The following is a 27,007-nucleotide window of genomic DNA, read 5'->3' as shown; positions in this document are numbered from 1 at the left end:
ACAGCAAATATTCTCAATTAGTACCACCTACTATAAATATAATAACTCTTGCAATGACAAAATAAAGTTAAATCACAGTACGAAAGAGTCCGAAGAATAATTGATCATAAATGTTCATGTTGGTTAGGCGTCCACGGGTTCTACGCGTTCTACTCGTATATCTGGTTTCATTTATCGCCCTTATTAGGTTTACGCGCTGTATACATCACCATAGTCAATAATGATCCCTCAAACAGTATAAGCAAAATACAAATCGCATGAATACAATCGGAGCAGCTAAAAACTTTCGGAACAGCCCTCGTATTTACGAAATGATTATAGGACATATATGGAGCTGGATGAAAAATTCATTTTGACCTACAAAGTTTAAAAAAATGTAAAATAAATACTTACGTCACCTTACGTATATGTTTCATTAATGGACCAGCAGCCCTTTTAATGAAATTTAAGAATGAGACATTAATTCCTTTTGTTTTTGTGCCACCGCCACCGCCAGTTAGTGATGATGATATAGCATGAAATGTATCAGGTATCACAGGATACAGATCTCTACGAAATCCTTGTTGAAACATCCACTTCTCTAGAAAATCTACGCAGGTATTCATGTACTCATAAAGATCTCGCTGTGTTTCCAAAGGATAATATGGATATGGATGATCTTCTGGAGAGACCAAAAAGTTTGAGTGTAGAGTTAAAGGACAATGTGTAAAGCAAAAACTGAGTTCAATATCACAACCGGATCCACATTCATGGCAAAAACTTAGTATGAAATTCTTGAAAGATTGTGTTTCACAAAAAATTATAACTTCGACTGTGACAACTGTGTGATTTGTTTGTGAATTGTTAATTGTTTCACAAGAACTAATATTAGTTGTGACGCTATGCTCTTCTTTTGAAACAAAGTAGAACTTATCTACGGTCGACTCTTCTTCCAACTTCACAGTGAATGTCCGTCGAATACTAGTTCCTACTTTGCAAGGTGGAAATATTATCCTGTAGGTGCTTGGTGTCATGACCGGAGTTTGCTTTCTACCCTTGAAGGTAAGATTGTAATATGGTATCGTCATTTGTTTATCTAAATATAATAATGCTGTTGCTACATGCTTGCCTCGCCCTTTGGGATGAAATCTTACGGACAGTTGTGCATCACTTCCTCTGTCTAAATCAAATTTGATGTGAGTGTCGCTTATCATATCATTCTCCTTATGTAACAAGTTCAAACTGAAATTGGGCATCAGTTTAGCCGTCAAAATTGCAACATGTAAATAATATTTAGAAATGTTCGTAATAGTAAACTCGATGGTATTATTTCCGTTGGGTTCATAATCCATTTCGAATTCTTCAACAGATATTTGTATCCAAGGTACAGTGATAACTCCAATTATTCGACAAAAACTTATATCTTTGTTCAAGCTCTTTAGTTTCACTTTAACGTTATTTTTATATTGCCTGAAATTATAAAAATGCGCATTATATGTAGAATAATACACTCTTGATGATTAACAAGAAACATATACAGTTTGATAGTAAATACTAACTCTTCGTGTTCCGCGATGTAATGTCGGAGTTCAGTACTTGAAGATCTGTTATCTGGAGGTCCAAGTAATCCATTTATTTTAAAGGGAATATACATTTCATATTCTCGGCGAAAATTATCATGTACTCTAATATACACAGTCTTGGACTGACCGGCATCAACGCAAAACTTGAGAATTCTCTGTTTTTCATATCCTACAGCAATATATACTTTGAACACATTTTCGTCACCTGTGTCTAAAACTTCTACAACACTTCGTAATGTACTGAGATTTTGAAATGTGACTGGTACATACGTGATCAAATTACATGGTATTCGCGGCATGTAAATATTTTTTGGAGAAATTAGTATTTTTGGCTCCAAAACGTTTCCGCTTACAGGCAAAATCAAATTTTCTTTATTGTTAATTTTTACATAAATATCAAATGCAAATTCCAAGACACATGGTATTTTAACTATTATATCAAATGTTATTATCATCTTAGGTCGTATTGCTCCACTCATTGGTTCAATCTTGAGTCCAGGGATTAGAGGTTCAATTACATAAAAAACAGCAACTCCCTAGAGGAATTTTCGAGTTTCACTCTTTCAACTGTTTCTAAATTTAAAGCTATGTCTTTAAACTGTACAGCTAGTTGTAAAAACTTGATAGAAAGTTTTCTCGTAATCACGCTCAATTCGACCGGAATCACCTTTTTATTATTTGAGAATAATTCTACTTCGTGTACTTTTGATTTTGTAAGTTTGCAAGCATAAATTATATCCGTCATCTTTGAAGTCCGACTTGGGATTATACTTTTATTAGGCATTATTTCAAAAGGTGTGTCGGAAGTTATACCTTCCCAGTTAATTGTTACGGGGACATTAAAGTAATTCGATATTTTTATTGGTACCGAAATTATGAAACTTTCATTGGTAACCATACCAAACTTTAAAAACTTGTCTTGCACTAAAACTGTCGGAGTTCCCACTTGAAGTCTATATGGAAGTTTGCGATGGTATTTGTTATCTATCGTATAATCAAACGCTTCTTTCGCTAGGCCTTCCACATAGCCTCGTCGTAGAATCTTTACCCTTGCTTCTGTAAATGCCATGAGTTTCAGTTTTAAGTTTCGAACTTTGTTTTCTGTAAAAAGGATATATTCATCCCTACATAAATTGATGGTTATATCGTAATCTGTATTATTTATTATGGTTACATGGTGCTCACCATAAGTATCTACGCCAACTCTTCCAAAGTCAATGGAAAAGGGCAAAATATAAACATTGAAAACATCATATGTGTTTATACGTTTTGAGGGCCTCTTGCAAAAATTGTATTTTCTGTTTTGTAGGACTTTTATGTTCAGCGATTCTTCTGAATAACATCTAACTGTACCAGTACAAAATTTCTCTTTTGTGGGAAGTATCCTTTTCGACGCCTTGCTGAGTTGCCACAATTCATTAGCCTTAGCTTTTGTTTTTAAATGCTTCTCTATTTCTGCGCCCACGTATGTGTATTTAGCTTCAGGTTCTATTAATTTATGTAATGATTCCACAGTCACTATCTTTTGATTTTTATGATGCATCACATTCACCTTTACATTAATATTATATGTCAAAAAGTTTTCATCTATGGACGACTCAGTAAACTCGTCGTCGGGATTTTTCATCTTGAAAGTACAGCAATGTTTAAATTTAAAACATACGGGCTTTATAGAAATAACGATGTTTTTATAAGTATTCGGAGCTATCGTAAAACTAGCTGGAGTGACAACGAAGCCTGTTGCCTTTACGAAATAAAATTTAGCGGCTATAACACTTGAGTTGTTTTTGATTCGTACATGCCTTGTCACTGCAGTATTCATGAAAACATTTCCAAAGTCCACTACATGAGGATGATGCTCTATGTCACAATATTCATATTGACCGCAAATATAGTAGCGTCCTATTTCAGAATGAACTTCGTTATTACAGCACCGAGAGCCATCTACATGTATCAGGCGGATGTCGAACACGAATTGATTCCCGTCTTTGTCGTGTTTTGCTTTGGTAATGCATTCGTTACCTGGATTGAAAATTATTTTGATGATGCTGTTGCCGATTTGTTTTATCTTATAGGCTCTATGTGATGGAGACACGTCGCGAGCATCCTCAAACTTCTATAAAATAAGCGTCATAAAATATTATAAATTCTAGATTTGTACCTCTCTTAAAATTAGTAGACCTACATGATTTATTATTACGTTCTTTACATTAATTAATATCGTTATTTAGAGTTAGTCATTGATTAATCGTGACATTGTGATATTATAAAATGTGAAAGTTCCATATTAAAAGTTTTATTATTTTAATTCGCAATGACAAAAAATTAAAATGCAATGTGTATACATTGTGTACGCTCAGCTGCAGAGCTGCTAAGTGCCTCTCAAAAGTGATAAGCGAATAGTATTGCACTGTTGGGGAAAATGTAAAGTTTATGTATCAATACTGTACTGTGCTATATCTATGTCTATAATTACCATCAGTAAACCATTGCAGGTTGTTTTAAAGTAGGCAGACGTATTCAGATCTACTCCCACGTCCAAATCGATCGATGTCGACAACTCCACGAACGAAATAGGCACCTCGATTACTTGGAACCGTTTGAAAACATTGTCCGGGTTGAAATGATAACATGGCGACATGTGTGTAGTCATTTTGTAAATTTACATCCTCAAAAAACATAAAACGCATAGAAATAGGTACTAGATATAATAGAGATGACATAATAAGGAATCAATATGTCAAAACAATTTGTCATTTTTCTATTCATAGCACGTGTACCTAACTCAAAACCAACTCAAAACCTTTTCATAGATTGTAAAAACACATTTTTTTCTTTATTTACGATACTGTTTTTTATGAAAAATAAGGTCTGTTGAAAATAATTAAGGGATTATTTTAAAAAGATATATTGTGTATACAAAAAAATGTTTCAAGTAATTATGTACTTTCTAAACGACACCGTACGATTTTAATTACAACCGTTTTACAGGTTTTCAAAGCGGGTATAGGTTTTTATATGGCAACATTTCGAAACTTCAAAATTATTCGATAACGATCGCTGTAATCAAAGAGCATAATAATAGTATTAGAAATATGGCTATAATTTCGGAGTTCCCTTTCTTCACAAGGATGCCAGATGAGTAGAAACGAAGTGCCCTCGCGAACGGGATAACGTGCAGTAATATTGTAGATGGATGTAAGCACCGGGGGTGTGTCGTACGACTCCGCCAAATTAGTTCGGGGCGGGGGAGCCGCCCGCTACCCCGCCGGCCTAGGGGTTTATCAGATTCAGGGGGTAAAAAATGACTTCTCAATGGGAGGTAGCAGGGCGGTGACGAGTAGTCTGCGTCGGCGCCAAGCGAGCGTGGGCGGCGCTGCCACGTGGGGCCTTGGAGCGCGCCGGGACGCCCGCCGATGTCGCTCCGTTGATTCCTCCGGTCTCAAAACATTGTATCTGCAACGGAATGCCTCGTAGAGTGGAGCTGTGTTTACGGACGTAGTGCATTCATGGAAGGATACGGTGACGTTGAGTGCGTGTCTCGTGAAGGGCAGATGGACAGTTTAGAAGCCATGCACGCTCTGGACCCGCCGCCGCCGGATGTCCTGTTGGCGTTGCTTGCTAGGAACAAAGCACTAGAAGGTGAGACCTTTGCCAAATGTCAAATCAAAGGGTTTACCTGGCATATCATGGACTTACATGGAGAATCGTCGTTAAAAGTCAAGTTGTCCTAATAAAAAAATAGGTATATTATATTACAGGTTAAGAGTAAGCAACCGGTTGTGACAATAATTGCATATAATAAGAATGTCGGTAAAGTACCAATTATTTTTGCGTAAGTAGTTATTCCAACTTTAATCATATGGTCATGTCATGTGTATTGTGGATAGCTATGTAGAAACGCCCAATCCAGTATAAACCGGTACGTTGCATCCAAAACAAATGCAAATAAAACATAACTAAAAGCTGTTCACTACTGCGCCCGACACATTACCCAGATATTTCTTCCTGTTCCTTGTACAAATACTCCGATCAAAGACGCGTAGAATGTGCCATTAATTTACTTTACTTGGTCACCGAAGGTAGTTGTACTGAAAATTGGGGGCCTTATGGTCCACATTATACAATCGATTAAATAACATCATAATATCAGCCTTTTATAGTCCACTGCTGAGCATGGGCCTCTTTTAATACACCACGGTGATGACTTGATGAGCTAAGTATGGTATAGGTTTTCCAAAGTCCGACTGAAGTTTCGATTTCGGCATTAAATTAAGACCTTCGAACTTAACTGTTCGAAGATTCGGTTTTGATGCAAGCACTGCCCGGCTTCGGTCAAATGTTTAATTTCATAAATTATCCAGTCATAATGTTCATAGGTTTGTCTGGCAGAGATCGCTCTTTAGCGATAAGATCGCCTGTTGTCTGCTTCTATTTATATTCATTTGTTTTGTCACCACTGTATCTTCTTTCTGTATATTTTGCTGAGGTGTGCCATTAAAGAGTATTCTATTCTATTCTATATTCAGTACGAATATCAATTTAATTATTTTAAAAGTATAGACCATCGTCAGAAAACAAAAATGAAATTTTAATGTTGTGTGATAAGATAAAATAACGTCTACATTGATTTGTCTAGCAGACAAAGTTTTAAGTGGATGCAATCCTTTTTTCAGCAAAAAAATAAAGTCGCATGGTTCAAGTGGTTCAACATAAGTAAGACAAAAAGGGGTCACTAACTTGTTACTCTTAATGTTAACCTTTTGTTAGTCTTATTGATTCGTTCACAAGTTCTTGAGAACCAATTTTAATTAACCGATCATGCAAGTAGGCACATTGTAGATATGTATCTCTCTTCGTCTGCGTATATCTGTCGGCCTAGCCGTAACCGAAGTGACAATAGTTGACGCGACATAGCGATCGAAACGCAGTCTAGTTCAATCGTGCCACTGTAGAGCAATAGGGAGAGCTAGCGCTTATGAACCGTAAGCGATTCTGCCCTTGGCTAGTACACAGACTACTAAGTAGTCTGTGCGGAAGAGAGAGTGTCAACTCAAATCAAGAGGGAAAAGGCACTTTCTGGGCGAGGCGTGGTCGCTCCATCGTAGACCACGTCTTCACCTCAGCTAGTTTGCGGCCATGAGCACATTTATGATTTAAAAAAAAAAGTGCATTGGCAGCCACACATTTCACGACTCTTGTCTTTCCGCACACATTTCACGACTCTTGTCTTTCCGCACAGACTATAATAACAGATGCAAGTTGCATACAAGCGAGGTCTGGGTAAAATCTATTGTTACACCACGTAATATTATTGAATACACCACGAGTACTACATTTAGAATCCCTTTTTTAAAACCGATGTTCATATCGCACGCTACAATTACTGGCCGCCGACACGTGCCCGTTTTGAGGCGCACGCGGCAGGGCGGTGGCGGTGCCTCAACTTTATATGGGCACAGTGTGGGCTTTCACTGCCACCATCGGGCTTCGAGTAATCAAGTTAAGTGCTCTTCACAGTTGTAGGAGCGTCGATGAGCGCTTTTTGATTTTAACGCCAGACAAGGTAATGACCGGCTCCTATTATTCCGATAACATTGCACTTAGCAAATTGTGCAAACACGTGACGCGTGGCTTAAAAAATATACAATTGAATCTATAAGTAAATTGTTTTTCTATCTTATTTAGTGTTTATTGATTTGCTGCCACTTGCTTTTTGCTAAACTTATGTTTTCTCGCAAAGGAATAGGGGACAGGTATAACGTAATTATTAGGTATTTTATTGTTAATAAGCGTTAAAACTATCATAAAACCTGCCTAGTCTACAGCTATACTGGAAAAATATTGTGACTCTAGTTTGATCCTCTTTGCCCACAAGGCCATAACATAACAATTCCTCTTACCTCGGTGTAAAGTTAAACTAGTTTAAATATAACTTCTATATTGACCAGAGTTAATTGTTAACGTTATATTATCGTTGACGACCGGTCTGGCGCAGTCGGTAGTGACCCTGCCTGCTACGCCGCGGTCCCGGGTTCGAATCCCGGTAAGGGCATTTATTTGTGTGATGAGCACAGATATTTGTTCCTGAGTCATGGATGTTATCTATGTATACAAGTATTTATATATTATATATATCGTTGTCTGAGTAGGTACCCACAACACAAGCCTTCTTGAGCTTACCGTGGGCCTCAGTCAATCTGTGTAAGAATGTTCTATAATATTTATTTATTTATTTATTTTATTTTATTTATATTATAACAATTATTGATACCAAATGATACAGGATTGTTTCCAACTATTTTTGTTGTTTAAAATTTTCGTGTAACAAGTGACCCACAATACGCCACTTCACCCCTACATTCGTTCGCTGTTTTCACCGCTGAAAATAAGGAATTCATACCAACCATTTCTCACCAGATTACGTATCGAATTTTTTCATAATAGAACAGAGATTAACCACCAACTAACGTGGATTACATCAGTTCATCAATACTTTCCCTTACTGAGAACCCCTACTAATACAAAATCATTTCAAAGCCTATGATTACTCGGTTAGGGCGCGTTTAGCCGGCGGCCTATGGTTATTATTTCACTAAACTACATTGTATGGTTTGTATGAAAGTAATAATTGTTATTGTAGCGTTATTTGAAATGCACGTATCAGTCAACAATTGCGTTGGATTAGTTTGGCGTGGGAATTGCGAATTTATGATTTAGAAATTGTGAGATTTACCTACTTGACTGCGCCATTACAATAGTCATATTAATATTTTCTTATATTGAGATAATAATAGTTGGTAAACTTTAAAATAAAACCACAGAGTAATAAAGTGATAGGTACCTACAAAAATTAAAACTCGATAACATGGTTTGCATTCCAAAAACTTATCAGATCTCATACCATAATACCTATAGGTAGCCAAGACTATGTCGAAGTAGTTTACAAATGTATGATGCTTGGCAGTTTTATATATATAATTATGAAGTATTTTAGTTTAGTATGACTCAGTCGATTCCCTGTTACAAAACAAACTCGGGTCTAGCGAGACAGGTCGTAGGCTCATAGGTTCATTATTATTGCTAAATGGGTGATTAAAATACGTAATTGTATTGTACTATCAAGCGCTGGTAGCCTAGCGGTAAGTGCGTGCGACTTTCGTTCCGGAGGTCGCGGGTTTGAACCCCGGCTCGCACCAATAAGTTTTTCGGCACTTATATGCGAAATGTCATTTGCTATTTGCCAGTCGCTTTTCGGTGAAGGAAAACATCGTGAGGAAACCGGACTAATTCCAATAAGGTCTAGTTACCCTTCGGGTTGGAAGGTCAGATGGCAGTCGCTTTCGTAAAACTAGTGCCTACGCCAAATCTTGGGATTAGTTGTCAAAGCGGACCCCAGGCTCCCATGAGCCGTGGCAAATGCCGGGATAACGCAAGGAGGATGAGATGAGTATTGCACTCTCAACTTGCGTATTGTTATATGTACAAGGGAGCAAAGTTGTATTTTAACCGAGTGTGGAATTGCAACACGAACTAGCGAATGGATTCTAGGGTTGAACTACGAGCTAGCGAATGGATTCTATGGTTGAACCACGAGCGAAGCGAGTGGTTCGAAAATAGAATCCTGAGCGAAGCGAGTAGTTCAAAAATAGAATCCTGAGCGTAGAGAGTGTTGCAATACACACGAGGTAAAATAACTTTGCATCCCGTGTGTAACACATAACTTTTCACCTCACTAAAGCGAGGAAACACGCAATATAACCACAAAATTAAAATTTTGAAAAAACCCCCGACCGCGATATAGTGGACCGATTTTAATGAAACATGGCTAAGAACACTCCCGACTAACTCAGCTTTCAGACAAAAAACTAAATCAAAATCGGTTCATCCGTTCGAGAGCTACAATGCCACAGACACAGACAGACAGACAGACAGACAGACAGATAGACAGACAGACAAACAGACAGACAGACAGACATACACACGGACAGACACGTCAAACTTATAACACCCATTAGTTTTTGCGTCGGGGGTTAAAAAACAACTGGAACATAATTGCACATGCAGAAATAAGTCAATTTGCGTTTATTACAATTTCCACTATGCACCCACCGACACCACAAAAGTTTCAAATTAAGAATCAAGAAGAAAAATCTATTCGGGTGCGTTCCGTTTCACGCGTTTTGAGATTGCAATGTTACTTAAGGTGCGTTCTGAATAAGTACAGTGGAAAAGTCAAAAATACAATTTTTTGTACGATTTCAAGTGTTTTATGGTAAAATCATGTTATAAAATTGTTTGAATTTAGTGTTTTTAGTCGGATACAATTCGATATGAAATTATTTTTACGTTCACATCACATGATTTGTTAAGACAATTTAAGCACAGGGAGAAAATTGTCCCGTCCGGGACATGCCTTTACAAGAATTTATATTTAAAAAACCGGCCAAGTGCGAGTCGGGCTCGCGCACAAAGGGTTCCGTAGCAGCAAATATAATAAACTTATTATGTCAATTTATACACCTGCCAAAATTACAGTTAAATCAACCTATCTCAAAAACTATAAGAGATACTTTGATCAAACCAAAAATCGTTGAAAGAGTTAATTAGCATGCATCACCTCTATTTTTTTTAGAATTTTATACCCCGTAGTTATAAAAATAGAGGGGGGGGGACATACTTTTTACGACTTTGAGAGCTGATATCTCAAAAACCGTTCACTTTAAGAAAAATGTTTTTTAGAAAACTTTATATCATTTTAAAAGACCTTTCCATTGATACCCCACACGGGTATGTACATCGAAAAAAAAATTTTCATCCCTCAGTTACATGTATGGGGGGCCCCACCCCCAATTCTTTTTTTTACTATTTAGTGTCATAATTTTGTAGCGGTTCATACAACACATATTCCCATCAAATTTCATCACTGTAGTACTTATAGTTTCCGAGTAAATCGGCTGTGACAGACGGACAGACGGACAGACGGACAGACGGACAGACGGACATGACGAAACTATAAGGGTTCCGTTTTTGCCATTTTGGCTACGGAACCCTAAAAAGTAACTAATGACACGTTCGGATTTCAAATATTCTTTGCACTCTTGTGGATAAAATGCGATTTTGCTATCTGTTTTTAAAGAATAAAAAAGTCCTTTCCGAGCTAGTGAGGTGAAAAGTATTTTTTGCCTGTTTTGGCACGGTTATGAACTGAACATCAACGAAACATAAGAGCCATCCTTTTTCTCGGTAATTAAAAAATAAATTGTGTAAAAAATCCCGAACCTAACGTATTTTTTTTACAATTTTAAATAAAAATGCCTAATTTTAAAATTGACACAATCAAAGGCGTGAGAAAATCCCTTTTTAACATTAAAACAAGTAATTGATGAAGAGCCGGAGACGTCTCCTATTATATTATCACATTAGGACCGGAAGTGGCGCGTGGCGGCGCGTGCGACGCCAATCGCTTCCTTCCGGTGCGGCGGCACTTGGTGTTTTGTTAGTTTGTTACCTGGCCCCGTAGCCGAATGGCATTTCTCCGACGCCAAACGAAAGCGATACGCCGCTGGCTCTGTCGCGCCAATACGCAAGCGCGATAGAGATAGATATCTACTAGCGCTTCGTTTCGTGAGCGTTTCGTGAGCGATTGTGCCATTCGGCTAGCCATCCTGGCCCCGTAGCCGAATGGCATTTCTCCGACGCCAAACGAAAGCGATACGCCGCTGGCTCTGTCGCGCCAATACGCAAGCGCGATAGAGATAGATATCTACTAGCGCTTCGTTTCGTGAGCGTTTCGTGAGCGATTGTGCCATTCGGCTAGCCACCCAGAACCGATTTGGACGTGTTATCGTTATCGTGTTATCAGTGCACTTGTAACAGATGTTTTAATGATGTCACTGATTGAAATAATTGTAATGCTTCAGTATAATTGATTTCTAAGTAAAGTCTGGCGCGGTTCTTAGGCATAGGTACCCAGTTTCAATTTTTCATACCTTTTGTAACCGTCAATGAGCTTAAATTATGTGTCTATGTTCGTTATAAAAATGTGCCATCTTAGGCGTTTGTACCTGAGGAGTTTCTGAAAAGTTTTTCTTTTGTATAATTTTTAATTGAGGACCCGATTCTGACTTACAATAATTGAGCTCTAGATGATCGCATCTATATGCGTGGGATAAGTCCGTGTGAAAATCTACGTTTTATGTTTGAAGAAACATTCTTTTAGAAATCGACATATCCGAAAAAGATCTCGTGCTTATAGGTAGGTATATTGGACGTTCGAATCGTCTCAGAAACCACTCATGATATATATTATATATATATGATATATATATATATATACACTATGATATATATTTTTATTTATTCATACAACATACAAGCTTACAGTATTAAAACCAAGACGCTTACATGCTACATAATTTACAATTTACTTACACAAAAACAAATACATATTTAAACATTACACACTTAAATTTAAAAACATATATAACCCAGACAAAAATGACCCTGGGGAGTCAAAAAATACGTCAACTTGAGGCTGTTCGACTGAAAGTTGATTTAGAAGTGAGAGTGCCCGATTGGTGGGAGCATTACCAGCTTGCCGCGTGCGCACCCCGCCTGCGGCAAACAGTCTTCTTCTGCGTCGTGGCGGCAGAGCGCCACCCTCACTGGCACCAGGTACACACGTTCTCGGCGCCTGAGCTAGCAGTCCTATCCGCTCAAGCACCTTACTGTTATTAATTCTATTACGCAACAGGTTATAGTAATGCATTACTAATAACATTTTCCGCCGTAGTTCTAGAGTATCTAGTCCTACCATTCCAGACACAAATAATGAGGGAAAAAGTAGTGGGTAGTATCCATACGTCCTTTTGTAGACATAACGGGCAAACGGGTCATATAAAATTCTGCTCCACATTTAGCTACATATATCGGTAATTACCCTGGCTCATATCTAGTCACGCGCGTATCAGCAACATCAACAATTTTTATAGCGAGGGTTTGGAGTCATCATCCGCCCGACGGGGGGCGCCATCTGTCGGCGTTCGCCCCTCAACGCACCTAGCCTCACCTGATGATGCTACCGATTATGTCTTATTGGCTGAGGGAATTAACTTTGCTCTTTAATTACTATTAAATTTCTATCATATTTTTTGTACTTTATTTAAAATGTGTGTAAGCTTATCGTAAAATTCAATCAATGAATTTTAGCTCAGCAAAGTTAGGTGCAAAATTGAATAGATGCTGTAGGTTCAATTAGTACTAAGGAAGTAATAAGTAATAACTTAAGTATGGAATGATATCTAATTATTATTTTGAACAAAGCACGACATTGCTGTCTATATAAACATAAACGCAGTAGATTCCTACTACCCCCTTAGTCCCCCGAGGAGAAATAATGTTATTCATGGTTTTGACCGTAACACGAATATGAACAACAGCATGACCTAGTGATATCTTATTAGTCTCAAACGGCAGAAGCTCTACAAATACGAGGACACTCTACACCATCTCCATTTGTTTTCCAAAGACATAATTGAAGTCACGTTTCGATTCGTTTAATTTTTCCAGACAAAGAACATTTGTCGGAAAGCCATAATTTTCGGTGGCAGGGAGTTCTTTGATTGCTCGAATATAAAGGGCTTCTTTGTAAAGCTCGCAGTGATCAGCTTTAGCCCTTTGTTAACGTTTTAATCAATCAGAGGAGCGCCGACTGCGCACAGGCTTTAGGGATGTTAGTAGGTATTCGGGTGGGAAATTAATTTGTGAGTTTTGCTCGAATTTCTGCCGGAGTTGGCCTGATTTTCAATGGTTGCACCCATTGGGTGAAATTAAATTGTATTGGGAAAGTTCGACAAGTTAGGCAACTTAAATTAAAAGTGGAAGAGGTATTGTTTTTACAAACATAAAGCCAATAAAATTGAATTGGAGCAACTTTGCTGAAGTTTTATCTATAGTGTAGTCTCTTCTTCTGAAATGTGAGATTTCTGGTTGACCCGTGTGATTCACCATTGTAACATTGTAAACAAATGTTTATACGGTTGTTACACCATTAAATGACCGACACCCAAAAGTTGACCGATGGGTCTAAAAATCTGTATACCTAATTCATTCACGAATTATTTTACGCACCCGGAAGTATTTTTCGTAAACGCAGCAACTCGTCGCCGAAGTTAAAATTTGAATTCCCAGACAATTGAGCCACGCACACGTCCGTGAGCGGTCGTCAAGTTTGGGGTATTATTATAAATTCTAATAAAATAGATAGATGTACTATTGATCGTAGGATTGAAATTGTTCGTATGTTGGTCGTTGATTTTTTGACCAAAAGATGAACGGAGTTTTTTTATCTAATAAGGATTTATTTAAGTTCATATTTGTATGAAAACGGGATTGTTCAACTAAAGAATCTGTAGGTACCCAAAACGTGAACTAGGAAAATTTACTGGTTAATCTTTTAGGTTGGATTAGCATACCTAAATGAATTCTGTATCAAATTAGTTCGTTCGTTTAAAAAAATGTCAACGTTAGGAAATTCGCTTAACTGTTCATCTTTTGGTCATTTTACATTATGTTCTAAAAATCAGGGTATACTGGGCCTAGTGTAGTGTGATGAAAACCTATAAGTACTTAGTAGTAAAAAAAAGTTGATTTATACTAACTAATAAAGTTGATTTATATAACTTCGCCCTTATATTTGCTATTCTAATTTAGCAGTAACTACAGGTTTCCGACGGGGTGTTATAAGTTTGACGTGTCTGTCTGTCTGTCTGTGACATCGTAGCTCCCGAACGGATGAATCGATTGAGATTTAGCTTTTTTTTTGTTTGAAAGTTTAGTTAGTCGAGAATGTTCTTTGCAATGTTTCATGAAAATCGGTCCACTATGTCGGGGGTTTTTTCAAAATTTTAATTTTGTGGTTATATTTTAATAAAGATAGATGTACCGATGATTATTTTTTTTACAAATAGTCTATTTTTGACATACCTAGTTAAATAAAGTCAGTATACTCCAATTAATAAAATACTCCGCTTAATGATTATTGACCATGCATGTTTTCTCCCCAATAAATAGATATGAGAACACCGTATGGGTCTGCCGACGGGAGACAGGGGTAGCGGTAAATTATTATGGTAGCTGCTTTTTGACTTTCATTGTTGTTTAAACTCACTGTGGGTGGAAGCCCTATAGCTATAATAGAAACTGGTAGTTAGGACCGTGAGTAATTTGAATTGTTTTGTTAAATTTGGACTTTGGGTGATTGCTTCAATTTAAAATTTTTCGCGTGTAACTTTGAGACGAGTTTGATTTTAGGTGGTTTGACATGCCTATATCTAGAAAAAAAAATCTTAATTTTTTTTGACGCATTTTAACGTCTTTAGGCAAGACGTAAAATGCTCTTAAATAAATAACGATTCTGAGTATTCAGTAACTGTAGTAGATAGGGTAGCTTTTCCGTGGGTTACTTATATAATTATTACATTTATGTAGACATTGTCATATTTGCCATATGTGAATTATTGATTACCTATTTATGTGTATGTTTGCCTGATGGTCTTTCGATAAAGAAATTGCATGAGTGAGCATCTTTTGGGTGTGTTCATTTTTAACTTTCCAGAAAAAGTCTGCAGATATTTTTGGACGCAGATACACGTAATTACACGTAATAAGGATTAAAGCTACTCCAGTTATTTGTGTTTTTAAAATCAATGTGAATAAGTAGCATTCGTTATTATATTATGCCAGAATAAATATCAGTGTAAGTTATTTTTCACTCTTCTCAAGTTTTGTCCAAAAAGAGCCTGATAAATAAATATGCTTTATATAGAAACACAAAAAATCACTGACGAATCACAAATCTACTCTAAATAGCTATTTTGAACAAGAATGACCCATTTGTCCCTCGTATTAATCAATAAATTATATCCATAAAATTAAATTTTCAAGCATCCTCTAATGTCGTAAACCGTTTAATAAAGACGTACAATCCACCTGAACGGCATGTTAAGAGGACATTAAGGCGCCGACCTCGGCTGCTCATTACGGGGTAGTATTAAAAGCGGGGTCTTCTGCTAGAATATGTATTTTTACGGGCGTTCGGGGCTCCTGAATGTTTGATGGGGACAATCTCGGCGGCACCTGCGCACCGCTGGGCCCGAGGAGTCGAGATCTCTGCTTCGGGGGGCGATTTTTGAATTTCGAACGCAGGATTTTATCAATGGAAAAGTTGAGGACAGCAATGCAATTTTTGTAATATGAGCAGTAGAAATTGGGATTTTTTGATACTGATCTGTAATTTTAAATGTCATAAATTCGTAAGATATAAAAATGCTGGTCTTGGAGATATTATTGAACAAAGTACACGAAATCAATAATCGGCCCCTTAGATTTGTATTCCTACATGTGCACACCTCTATTTGGTAGTAGTGCTTGGTACAAATAGTCAAAAGGAGCCTGAAGATCAAGATATTCTGGACATCGTTCTAAGACTACTCTAAGAATGGGAGGCTCTCTCTGGACGCCCTACCCCGTGAATGACGGAACTTATCACCTGTCACGTACATGAAAAAAATATTAAGAAGTGTTTGTTCGGCTGCAGCAACAAACATTTAACTATTCATGACCATGATATCATATGATTCATATGTACGTTTTACTTCTGACCACTTTCAATCATAATAATATACCTCTTCCTATTTACAGATAGGTATCTAAACAAAAATGTATCACTTTTTTTTTCCTCATAAATATTCTCCGTTTTTCTCATTTAATATGCGTTATTTATAGTTTACATTTGAATAGGTAATGATATTTTATTTTGCTATTAGATTATGTGATGTGCTGTTTATGATAATTTGTAAATCGACTTACTCTATACTTAATGAAAATATTTAAGTTAATCATATTTTGATACTAAATTACTCACCCCATGTAATACCAACATACAACCTGTTTTTATTGAATTCCGTTAACTTTAAGGGAAAGTTCTTTAGATCAAATACAATTAATATCTCTAAGAAACAAGCGTCTTAACTTTTACGGTTATAGAGTTATTTAAAAAAAATAAGATATTTACTGAACGTGTGTGACAGCCTTTACCAATTCCTAATGTTATTTGTTTTGAAATGTGGCGTCAATCACTTGACAGTAACTTGAATGTAATTCTTAAGGGTCTCTTACACAGGGTCTCATACAGGATGGTTATAATGAACCTAACGACGTATCGAATTTAACGGAAAACAAAAAACACGGTGTATAGCTAGTTCGTAAGCTATCATAAAACACAAGTAAAACCAATAAAATAACAAAAAAAATGAAGTCTACTTATAGTAAATATCCGAAATTCACGGGACAAAACAAAACCTTTACGTATTCGCACATATTTATATTGTTATAAATGCAACAATATTACGTGTACCTAAGTGTACGTGTATTGTGGAGGCCCGACTGCGGGTGGGGGGAGGCAGACGGGGGTGTTCTGTAATCAAGAAGAGTACCAAGCGTCCCTAGGCACCTCCCCCGCCCAAAACCACCTCGAGGGCAATGCCTCAAACCTCTATTGACTTGCCGCTTGAATAAAGAAATATTTTTTTATTTCTTTTGTGGCTTGGAAATTCTGTGGCGAAACCGGGTATGAATGTGGAAAGAAATGTTATTTGAAACTCTACCTTTACCTGGACTATTTGTATAATGCATGCGGAACGTATAACTGAAGTTGGACTGAAACATTTGTATGAGAATTTTAAATAAATTACGGAGCATACGTCAGAAAAATATTTTCCCCTCACTAGCTCGGAAACACGTGTTTTGTCCTTTAATACCAGCGGGTAAAAACGCATTTTATCCACTAGTGGGTAAAGTAATTTGACCTTGGATAAAGTCAAATTGACTGCTTTAAAATTGTCAAAAGTAGGTGAATCTAGTAATTAAGATGATTTACCACCTGTGGAACTACTGGAAGCAGAAATAAACGCATTTTTTGCGTTGTAGTTTCTTCGCTGTAGTGAGGGGAAAAGTTTCGTGTTACACTCGGGTGCAAATGTATTTTACTTCTCGTGTGTTAAAAAACTCGCAAGTTCAGGATTCTATTCTCGAACCACTCGCTTCGCTCGTGGTTCAACTATAGAATCCTTTCACTTGCTCGTTTTTCAATTCCACACTCGGCGTTAAAATACAACTTTGCCCCCTTGTATAACAAATAACTATTACTTGCTTATTTTTACCGACGTTATTCTAATGATACCAGATACAATAAGGTTGTATTGTAATCTAAAGATAATTTTGAAATTAGATAAATAAATGTTACACGTCGTCACTACTTTGAAAAAAAAAGCTTGTGTCTTCTTCTGTCAATGAAAAGAAAAATGTAATAAGTGTGTAGGTATGCAATTCATATAGACTTACTGCGTTTTAACTTTGAGGAGCAGTGTGAGATACGAGATTTTTTCAAAGTAGTGAAGATATTTAACTTACGCAATAACACTCGTTCAGTATCGATTTTCACATAGAGAAAACTTACTACTTTTTTTTTCACCAAAGTTTCAAAAGTAGGTAAACAAGATGGTATCAGGTAGTCGTTTAATCATTATAACAATGGTATTTCGTCAATAAAAAAACAATGAATAATTTATTTAATCAATTAGTAACCGGCAAATAAAATGCGTTGTAATTCACATTTGTGCCAACAATCGGACTTGTAATGCACGGCCATTGTGGAATAACAAAAGTTAACCTGTCGGCTCGTCGGGCCGTGGAACAGAACGATTTTAGGGTTGCGAGGGTAGCAATGACAAGTCTCCCCACAATAGCACAAAAGCATTATATTTGCAGTCGAACTCCCTCAGCCAAACGCTTGGCAACCCTGTTCCCTTGTAATAGAAGTTAGGAAAATTTGCAGGAAATTTTAACACAAGGTTATCCAAATAAACTCGCCATGTGCGCGAGGAGCCACCGTATGGCACAGCGCTGACAGCTATGCGATTTTTGTAAAGAAAATGACTTAGTGATTTATTTAAATATCTTGGTATTGAGTATGTTGTATTGACATCAATATGTAGGGAATTATTTATTAATTTAAATATTTATTCATTATAAACAATTACACTTAATTGTTACAATTAATGTGCCAAACGAGAATAACCAGTTTGTTGACGCCGCGCAGTTCTAATAAGCTGGTAGGTATTTATCAAGTATACATAACATGTAGCATTTTAAAATGTATTTGATGAAGAGATGTATATTTTGTCTAACATATTTTTTTTTTATACTTGCTCATCTCTGCTTTTATCTACATTCTAAAACTCTTTACAGTAAACGGCCATAAAGAATGCACATCGGTCTTTGGAAAGAGACAATTAAAGTCACATAAGCAAGAAAGACATAATGCTCTACGAAGACGAAAAACCGATGTGTATTCTTTATGGCCGTTTACTGTAAATAGGTATCAATAAAACTAATAAAATCGCTTTGGGAGTCGAAATCTACTGGCTGCCTCTTTACTGCATATTGTTCTACCGTATAATTTATACATACCTAGTTGATACAGAACAAATCTGTAACGATCATGTTTTAATATTTAATGTTTAATGTTTTTTTAAATAGTCACATTTTTACTGTCTTCTTGTTAACTATAAACTACCTACGACATTGAATATGCTACTCTTATTATGCATGAAATAAATAAGCGATCCACATTCCACATTAATTTGGATTATGCGACGTTCTTGCCAATGTCACTTTTTCCTATTCGCAATTCTGGACAATCTGAATTCTACGAAATTAGTATTTCACCTCATTCGCTATTGTGAACAGTAATTACTTGTGAACAGTGGCGACTCTTCCTGTTCGCAATTCTGCACATTCTGAATTGCACACAATAGGTATTTCGCCTCATTCGCTTCTGTGCACAACCATTATTTGTGTACAGTAGCGATTCTTCCTGTTCGCAATTCTGCACAATCTAAGTTCCACACAATAGGTATTTCGCCTCATTCGCGTCTGTGCACAGCCATTATTTGTGTACAGAATAGTTTTTTCCTATTCGCAATTCTACGCAATCCGAATTCGACGCAATAGGTATTTCACCTCATTCGTTATTGTGCACAGTCATTATTTGTATACAGTACAGTTTCTTCCTCTTCGCGCTTCTACGCAATTCGAATTCCACACAATAGGTATTTCGCCTCATGCGCTATTGTGCACTGTCATTATTTGTGTACAGTATAGTTTCTTCCTATTCTCAATTCTACGCAATCTGAATTCGACCCATTAGTATTTCACCTCATTCGATTTTATGCACAGTCATTACTTGTGTAAATTAGCGATTCTTCCTGTTCGCAATTCTACACAATCTCAGCATCCTCAATCCCCTCAAACACGCACAAACAGAAACGCAGAAAGTGCTTTCCACGGCGCCCTAGCATAGGCAAAGCTCCATATAGCATTATTAATATTAACTATCGTCATACGCACTGTATATATCTTGTAAACAAAATGTTAAAATCGAACTATAGGCCAATGTTTACTAAATAAGTACAGATGTAGTGCGAAAAGATTTTCCTTCGTATTTTTCAGAAAACGTTCGTATTTTCATGGTATGATAGTTCACACTGTGACATATTTTGATGAAGTAGAACTGCTGATAATAGATCAGAACGAAACTCCGCTCATGTTAGGAGATTTCTGCGTTTCTATTTGTGCGTGTTTGTGGGGATTGAGGAAGCTGAGATTGTGTAGAATTGTGAACAGGAAGAATCGCTAATTTACACAAGTAATGACTGTGCATAAAATCGAATGAGGTGAAATACTAATGGGTCGAATTCAGATTGCGTAGAATTGCGAATAGGAAGAAACTATAATGTACACAAATAATGACAGTGCACAATAGCGCATGAGGCGAAATACCTATTGTGTGGAATTCGAATTGCGTAGAATCGCGAAGAGGAAGAAACTATACTGTATACAAATAATGACTGTGCACAATAACGAATGAGGTGAAATACCTATTGCGTCGAATTCGGATTGCGTAGAATTGCGAATAGGAAGAAACTATTCTGTACACAAATAATGGCTGTGCACAGACGCGAATGAGGATAGATACCTATTGTGTGAAACTTAGATTGTGCAGAATTGCGAACAGGAAGAATCGCTTCTGTACAGAAATAATGGATGTGCACAGAAGCGAATAAGGCGAAATACCTATTGTGTGCAATTCAGAATGTGCAGAATTGCGAACAGGAAGAATCGCCACTGTTCACAAGTAATTACTGTCCACAATAGCGAATGAGGTGAAATACTAATTGCGTAGAATTCAGATTGTCCAGAATTGCGAATAGGAAAAAGTGACATTGGCAAGAACGTCGCATAATCCATTAATTTATAGGTAATAGAAACATGCCATACATATTATGATATTAGATAATTATACACGGTGTTTCCGGTATCACTCAAAACCTCAGACACCCCAACTGATTTTTATTTTTTTAAACTCATCTAGAGTATTCGTCTTTTAATCTGATCGTTACTTTTTTTTTAATTGAATTTTTAATTTTCTGTACAGCTCTACTTGACTTTTAGCTCTACACTCAATAAAATAATTGCTAACTACCATCATAAACCATAAGACTATTTATTTGTGTACGTTACTGCAACGACATAAGGTTTACCAATAGACAGCTAAGATGTCACTGTACTCACTGTAAAACACTTTAAAGCTTTGTCACAGTAAACTTCAAATTGGACAGGTAATCGCAGTAAGCAAATAAACTCAATATTCAAAATGACAAGGTTGTAATTAGGTAAGAGTTCAATTTGTTATGACTTATGATAAACATTAAGATTAAACTGACAAACAACGTCAAACTAGTAGCGGAAAAAATAATCGTCCAAGTAACCGGCCAGTATTAATACCCCTAAATACTGAAAAAAGGTAAACAACCTCTAGCAATGCGATATACACAATGTTGTATTACGAGTACAATAGAATGGGCACGTAAAAAATAATTAATAATACTAATTTAAATAAAAATATTACCCCCATCAAGATATAGCTCAATCGATTCTACTCTCGATTCTGAACAAAGTGTTTTCAGGTTTTTAGTGTTAAGTGAAACACGGTGTATATTATATATTGTATATAGAGGTTAGCATTTACGTTTATGTATACTAAACCATTTTTTTAAATTCTTATCTACTTCAGCTTTATTTTAACAAGTTTAATGAGATAATCACCAAATGCTTTTGCACTGCAAGTGTGTAACAGCGCAGTATCGATCATTTACACCATGCACCAGAACAAAACAATCTCATAACTTAATCCGTGCCATAAAGTCGCAAATCGAGTGATTAAACGGTCTAATAGCTAATACCATTAACTGATACATGCAACGAGCCGCGTTTGAATAATTCCACAGTATGGATACAATGTACGGCTTTAGCTAAACGGCTCCATATTTTCAAAATCCCCATAGAGCAATAATATTCAATGAGGCGGGTGAGATGGATGTATGGGGGTGTTCGGAGGTGAGAGGGACGGAGGACGGAGGGACATTGGATGGCAAATCCTGCAGATTAGCGCGACGAGAGCGACATGTGGCCTCCCGGCACTTAGTGCCGCCCCGCGCAATCCTTCACCCTCGTAGACCTGCTGTGAATCTACTTGCCAATGATTATTAATGTCAATAAATAGTATAGGACACTCTTACACATATTGACTAAGGTCCTTAAGCTAAAGAAAGCTTGGTTTGAAAGTTGGTTTGGCTCAGACAGCGATTCATATAATTTATCTCAAGAACAAATAAACCTACCTCATAACATTTAATATCTGTCTGCTCATCACACAAATAACTGTCCATAAATGTGTAGAATAATTCATAAATGGTAAAAGGCGGCATGCCATTTTTTTAACATACCTAAATACTCACGCTGTGCTGAAGTAGGTATACCTACTAAGTAGATAAGCAGAGTATTTTTCGCTGTTATGAATTTCATCTTCGTGGGTTTATTTATATATAGGTAATAAAAACGAAGCAGATCACGTTGTTAGATCACCGTCTGTGACTGCACTTGTTCATGTTTCTTTTTTTTACATGCGCTTTGTAGATGTTTGATATCAATGGTATCATGCCATTGATGTGTATTTTTTATTTTTATTATGGTGTCATATTTTTTCCAAAATTGTTGCATTTTAACGCTCTAACATGTTGAAATACTCACAGAACTGTATATCGTTATTATTTCATATTTGAATAACGTTAAAGCTCAACAAAATATCAAGAGGTATGAATAACAAGATGCGGGTAATTTTCAATCTGATTAAAACCTGAATGCGATAAGTATCAATGGATCTTGAATGTAACATTTGTCAATGTTCATACAAGTGTATTTCACAAAAGGAGTCCCTTTTATGTAGATTGTACAGTTGTAAAGTGTAAGCACCACTTGTAGCTTTTAGTGTGGCGGGAATGGCGGGATGATCGCTAGTCGAAGATATCGTGAATGTATTAGGGCGTATCTTATTTGGCAGTAATGTTACTTACATGTATGTTTTGGAGGTTGAATGTAATGTATATTCATTCAGTTAAGTAGGAAATAAGTATAAGTATATGTGTATACGTATTTTTGTTGAATAAGGTAATTTCATTATACTTACTGAATTTATTTTATATCATAAAGAAACGTCTGCGAGCAATACTATATGTAGGTATACCTATACGTAATTTTAAATCCGACCGATTTTCATTTTGGATTTAGACCGGTGTTCCAGAGAGTCGCAAGTTTGAGTCCTGCCTGGGGGTGTGAATTTATCCATTTTTCCTTTAGTTTATAACTACTGTTTATAAATAGGTACTTTCTACAGATTTGACTTTTCACAACTGATGCACTCGTGATCCATAATATCCACTAGTTAACACATTTTCAGTAAAAATAAATAATTTAATATAAATTGGAATCAGGCAGCACGTTTCTTTGTACAGTCAGCAACAAAGCTATGAATACAGCCAAAGTGCCAACAATATGTATACAGAACTTTGTTGCTTGTATATACATTAAGGTGTGTCGGTATACATATTTTTGACACTTTGTCTGTATTCACAGCTTGGTTGCTGACTGTACCTAGGAACATGTTACATACTTGAAAGCATTAATAACACCACTAAGCACGACATCTCAGATCACAATCGTGTAATATACGGGATAGCCCTTGTGCCATCACGTGTAAGGTCGGTACGGGTCACTTCGGCCATTCTTCGCCATCGGAGCGGAACGAACATTACGTACTGTTAAGGTGAAGGGAGTTCTTCTTTTCTCCCTATGCGAGCAAGCGTTATGTATTTATTTTTTATTTTTGGTAGGTTTTTTATTGAGAAACAAACAACATAACAACTATAAATAAGCTTAGAAATAATAATAAATAAAATAAATTAGATTAAATTAAAATAACTTATAAATAAAAAACCTCGCCCAAGTCGCTGCCACCGGGCAGTATGCCCAGAAGGCTGGCCGCATTGCCACGTTGGATGGCAATGCTAATGCGTTGAGCAAAATATTGGCCAGCCCTCTGGTCACCTGTGACGTCAATAAGGCGCGCCGCTAGTTCTTTGTACATCTGACGCGCGCTTGGCCCCCATGGCCCCAGTGTTTCCACACCAAACGCCGCAAAAATGTAACTGCTGCCAAGGGTAGCATATTTGCGGCGCTTGAGGTCTTCGGCCACAGACGCCGCATGACCAGCACCACCGCTGGTGCCCTGAAGATGGGACGGCGCAAGTGTGTCAACACACGTGGCATCCCACACCAGAGGCCGACCCAACTTCCAAGGCACCAGAGTCATACCGTCGGGCCTCTTGCCATCGTCCCTTGCCAGGCCGACTGGCTCAAGGATTTTTGGTAGGTTCGTTTAAATAGAAGCAATTTTCATAAATGTGCATGATTTGCTTCAGTTATTTTAAGCAATAATAGACATATTTGTGATTTTTTTTTTATAGATCGAATGTCCTAAACTCGGGATTCGAATCGTTCTATGCCCTAGAGAACGCCCTCAAAATTACTAATCAAATCTGGAGCAGCAGCGTCCGTAGCAGTTATTAAGAAATAAAATTTTGAAAAACCCCCGACATAGTGGACCGATTTTCATGAAACATGGCGAAGAACAATCCCGACTAACTCAGCTTTCAAACAAAAAAAACTAAATGTAAATCGGTTCATCTGTTCGGGAGCTATGATGCCACAGACAGACACACATACACCGACAGACAGACACGTCAAACTTATAACACCCCGTCGTTTTTGCGTCGCAACGCAGAAAGCACTACGACCGTTCTTAAATCCCTTTCATGAACCTACTGCACCTTAAGCGCAGGCGCATGCACCAGCGTAGAGTACACGCCATATGTCGCACGCATTACCCCGCACCCCTCACAGATTGACGGTGATTGACTCGATGGCACATTCAAACGTATTAAGCCATGAAAATGTTATATGCACTTAAGCAAATGGGTGAAAAATTTCATTTATGAATGGTGTTTATTCATTATTCAAAACTGGGTCGTCTGTCATATTAAATGGATGAGTTAAGTTGGTATGTTAAAAAGTTATGTTCATATTCGTACCTATACCGATATTGTATTAATTTATGTATCATATAAAATTCCTCAAATTAATTGTTTTGCTCGTTACAACAGTGCCATTTTATTATTAGCTACATGTCATGGTACAAAATGGGTGGTTAGATACGAGCTTATCATCAGCATATCGTCATAGTGATATAAGCTTTTATTTAGTTTTCCCTGTGAATCTGTCCACCCGTTGTCTGTCTGATCCCCTTCTTGGTTTCGATGAAGTATGAGTTTCACACGATACTCCTCAACTACTTACATCTCTAGCCGAACACTATCAAGGTATGGACTAAGGGACCGGCCACATCTAAGAGACGCATGTCCTGAGGCGCGGACGTCCGTTGCGAGACACGCGACGCTTAAGTGGGAACGCTAGCTAAGAGCAGTAAGAGCCCTGGGTGGCTAGCCGAATGGCACAATCGCTCACGAAACGCTCACGAAATGAAGCGCTAGTAGAGATATCTATCTCTATCGCGCTTGCGTATTGGCGCGACAGAGCCAGCGGCGTATCGCTTTCGTTTGGCGTCGGAGAAATGCCATTCGGCTACGGGGCCCTGGCCCCGTAGCCGAATGGCATTTCAAGCGCGATAGAGATAGATATCTACTAGCGCTTCGTTTCGTGAGCGTTTCGTGAGCGATTGTGCCATTCGGCTAGCCACCCAGGCCCCGTAGCCGAATGGCATTTCTCCGACGCCAAACGAAAGCGATACGCCGCTGGCTTTGTCGCGCCAATACGCAAGCGCGATAGAGATAGATATCTACTAGCGCTTCGTTTCGTGAGCGTTTCGTGAGTGATTGTGCCATTCGGCTAGCCACCCAGAGCCGCCAGACCTGCCTCATTTTCTCAAGGATGAAACTTTGGGATAATGTAGAGTTCGTATCGACGTTTAATGTCTGCATATTAGCTAGTTCATCCCGTCCGCCATTTTTTTGCTATAAGGATTTTAAAAAAAACACTAACTCTCTATTAACTTTACATTATCCCAAAGTTTCATCCTTGAGAAAATTACTAAGGTCTGTGGCTCTTAGTCCAGTCCAGTACTATATACCTACCTAACGACTCTTTTGGCATTATTTCATTTAACATGCAAAGGTACATTTTCAAAAACTCGCAAGAAGTGTCTACAATGCACAATGCACCATTTTTATCGATGTGAACGCAGCGAAGCTCGAAGTGAAATTTTGAAACGGAAAGTAATTGCGCCGGGTCGCGTCGCTCGCGCGGCGGGTTCCACAAAAGGCCATTAAATTATTCTCTCCGGTTAAGAATAAAGTAAAGGCCTTGCAAAATCGCCTTTACATATAAATATAAACCTCATTTTCCTCCCAAACCCAATAATTAAATGCACTTTGACCATCTGAATGTCAGTCGCTTTCGTAAAGTAGTGCCAGTTTGGATTACTTATCAAAGCGGACCCTAGGCTCCCATGAGTTGTGGCAAATGGATGTCAAGAAGGATGATGATGAAAACGATTCTTTGCTCCTTTCTAATTGAATAAAAAGTCGACCATAAAAATATTTTTTTAAGTGTCACAATACCCAGAGAGGAAAATGGATACTAAATTTGAATGGAAAATCAATCGTCTCCTTTCCTTTTAATCGCGAAGATCGTTGGCAGGTCGTTGAACCCCATTTGGTGTTCAGTTCACTTCATTAGCTAACTCTCCGGGTAAATGTCGAGTGTTTGCGATTCGGATCCCGGTGGTAATCGGGGCTAAGGCAGATGGGTGGGACTAGGAGTTGTTTTAAAGGTTTTTTTTTTAATAAATTACGTTCGAGTCCGTATCTACGAAGCAAAATGTAGATTTACGACGTTAACTTAGTCGCGTT

At 37.5% G+C, this 27,007-nt stretch overlaps 2 protein-coding genes across 2 annotated transcripts in view; one reads left to right on the top strand and one right to left on the bottom strand.

The window, feature by feature from the left end:
- Nucleotides 1-389: 389 nt before the first annotated feature.
- Nucleotides 390-2,055, bottom strand: LOC125227395. Its single transcript, XM_048131703.1, has 2 exons — nt 1,539-2,055; nt 390-1,449 (listed from the first exon to the last, which is right to left on the bottom strand). The coding sequence occupies exons 1-2, from the start codon at nt 2,039-2,041 to the stop codon at nt 390-392; spliced, it is 1,563 nt and encodes a 520-aa protein (XP_047987660.1). The 5' UTR covers nt 2,042-2,055.
- A 2,885-nt stretch (nt 2,056-4,940) lies between these two features.
- Nucleotides 4,941-27,007, top strand: part of LOC125227045 (LIM/homeobox protein Lhx3) — a 99,725-nt gene continuing 77,658 nt past the window's right edge. Inside the window, 1 exon segment of the mRNA XM_048131237.1 lies at nt 4,941-5,204. Within this exon segment, the coding sequence (XP_047987194.1) occupies nt 5,072-5,204 (133 nt within the window). The 5' untranslated portion in view covers nt 4,941-5,071.

Source organism: Leguminivora glycinivorella, chromosome 6, assembly GCF_023078275.1.
Source record: "Leguminivora glycinivorella isolate SPB_JAAS2020 chromosome 6, LegGlyc_1.1, whole genome shotgun sequence".
NCBI classification, from domain to species: Eukaryota; Metazoa; Arthropoda; class Insecta; order Lepidoptera; family Tortricidae; genus Leguminivora; species Leguminivora glycinivorella.
Note: the sequence above shows the minus strand (reverse complement) of the source record. Positions and strands in the feature narration are given on the sequence as shown.

Coding starts and splice junctions, on each gene's coding strand:
- LOC125227395 (XM_048131703.1), bottom strand. CDS start 2,041: ATGAGTGGAGCAATACGACCTAAGATGATAATAACATTTGATATAATA. Junction 1,450..1,538: donor TACATCGCGGAACACGAAGA/GTTAGTATTTAC, acceptor TTATAATTTCAG/GCAATATAAAAATAACGTTA.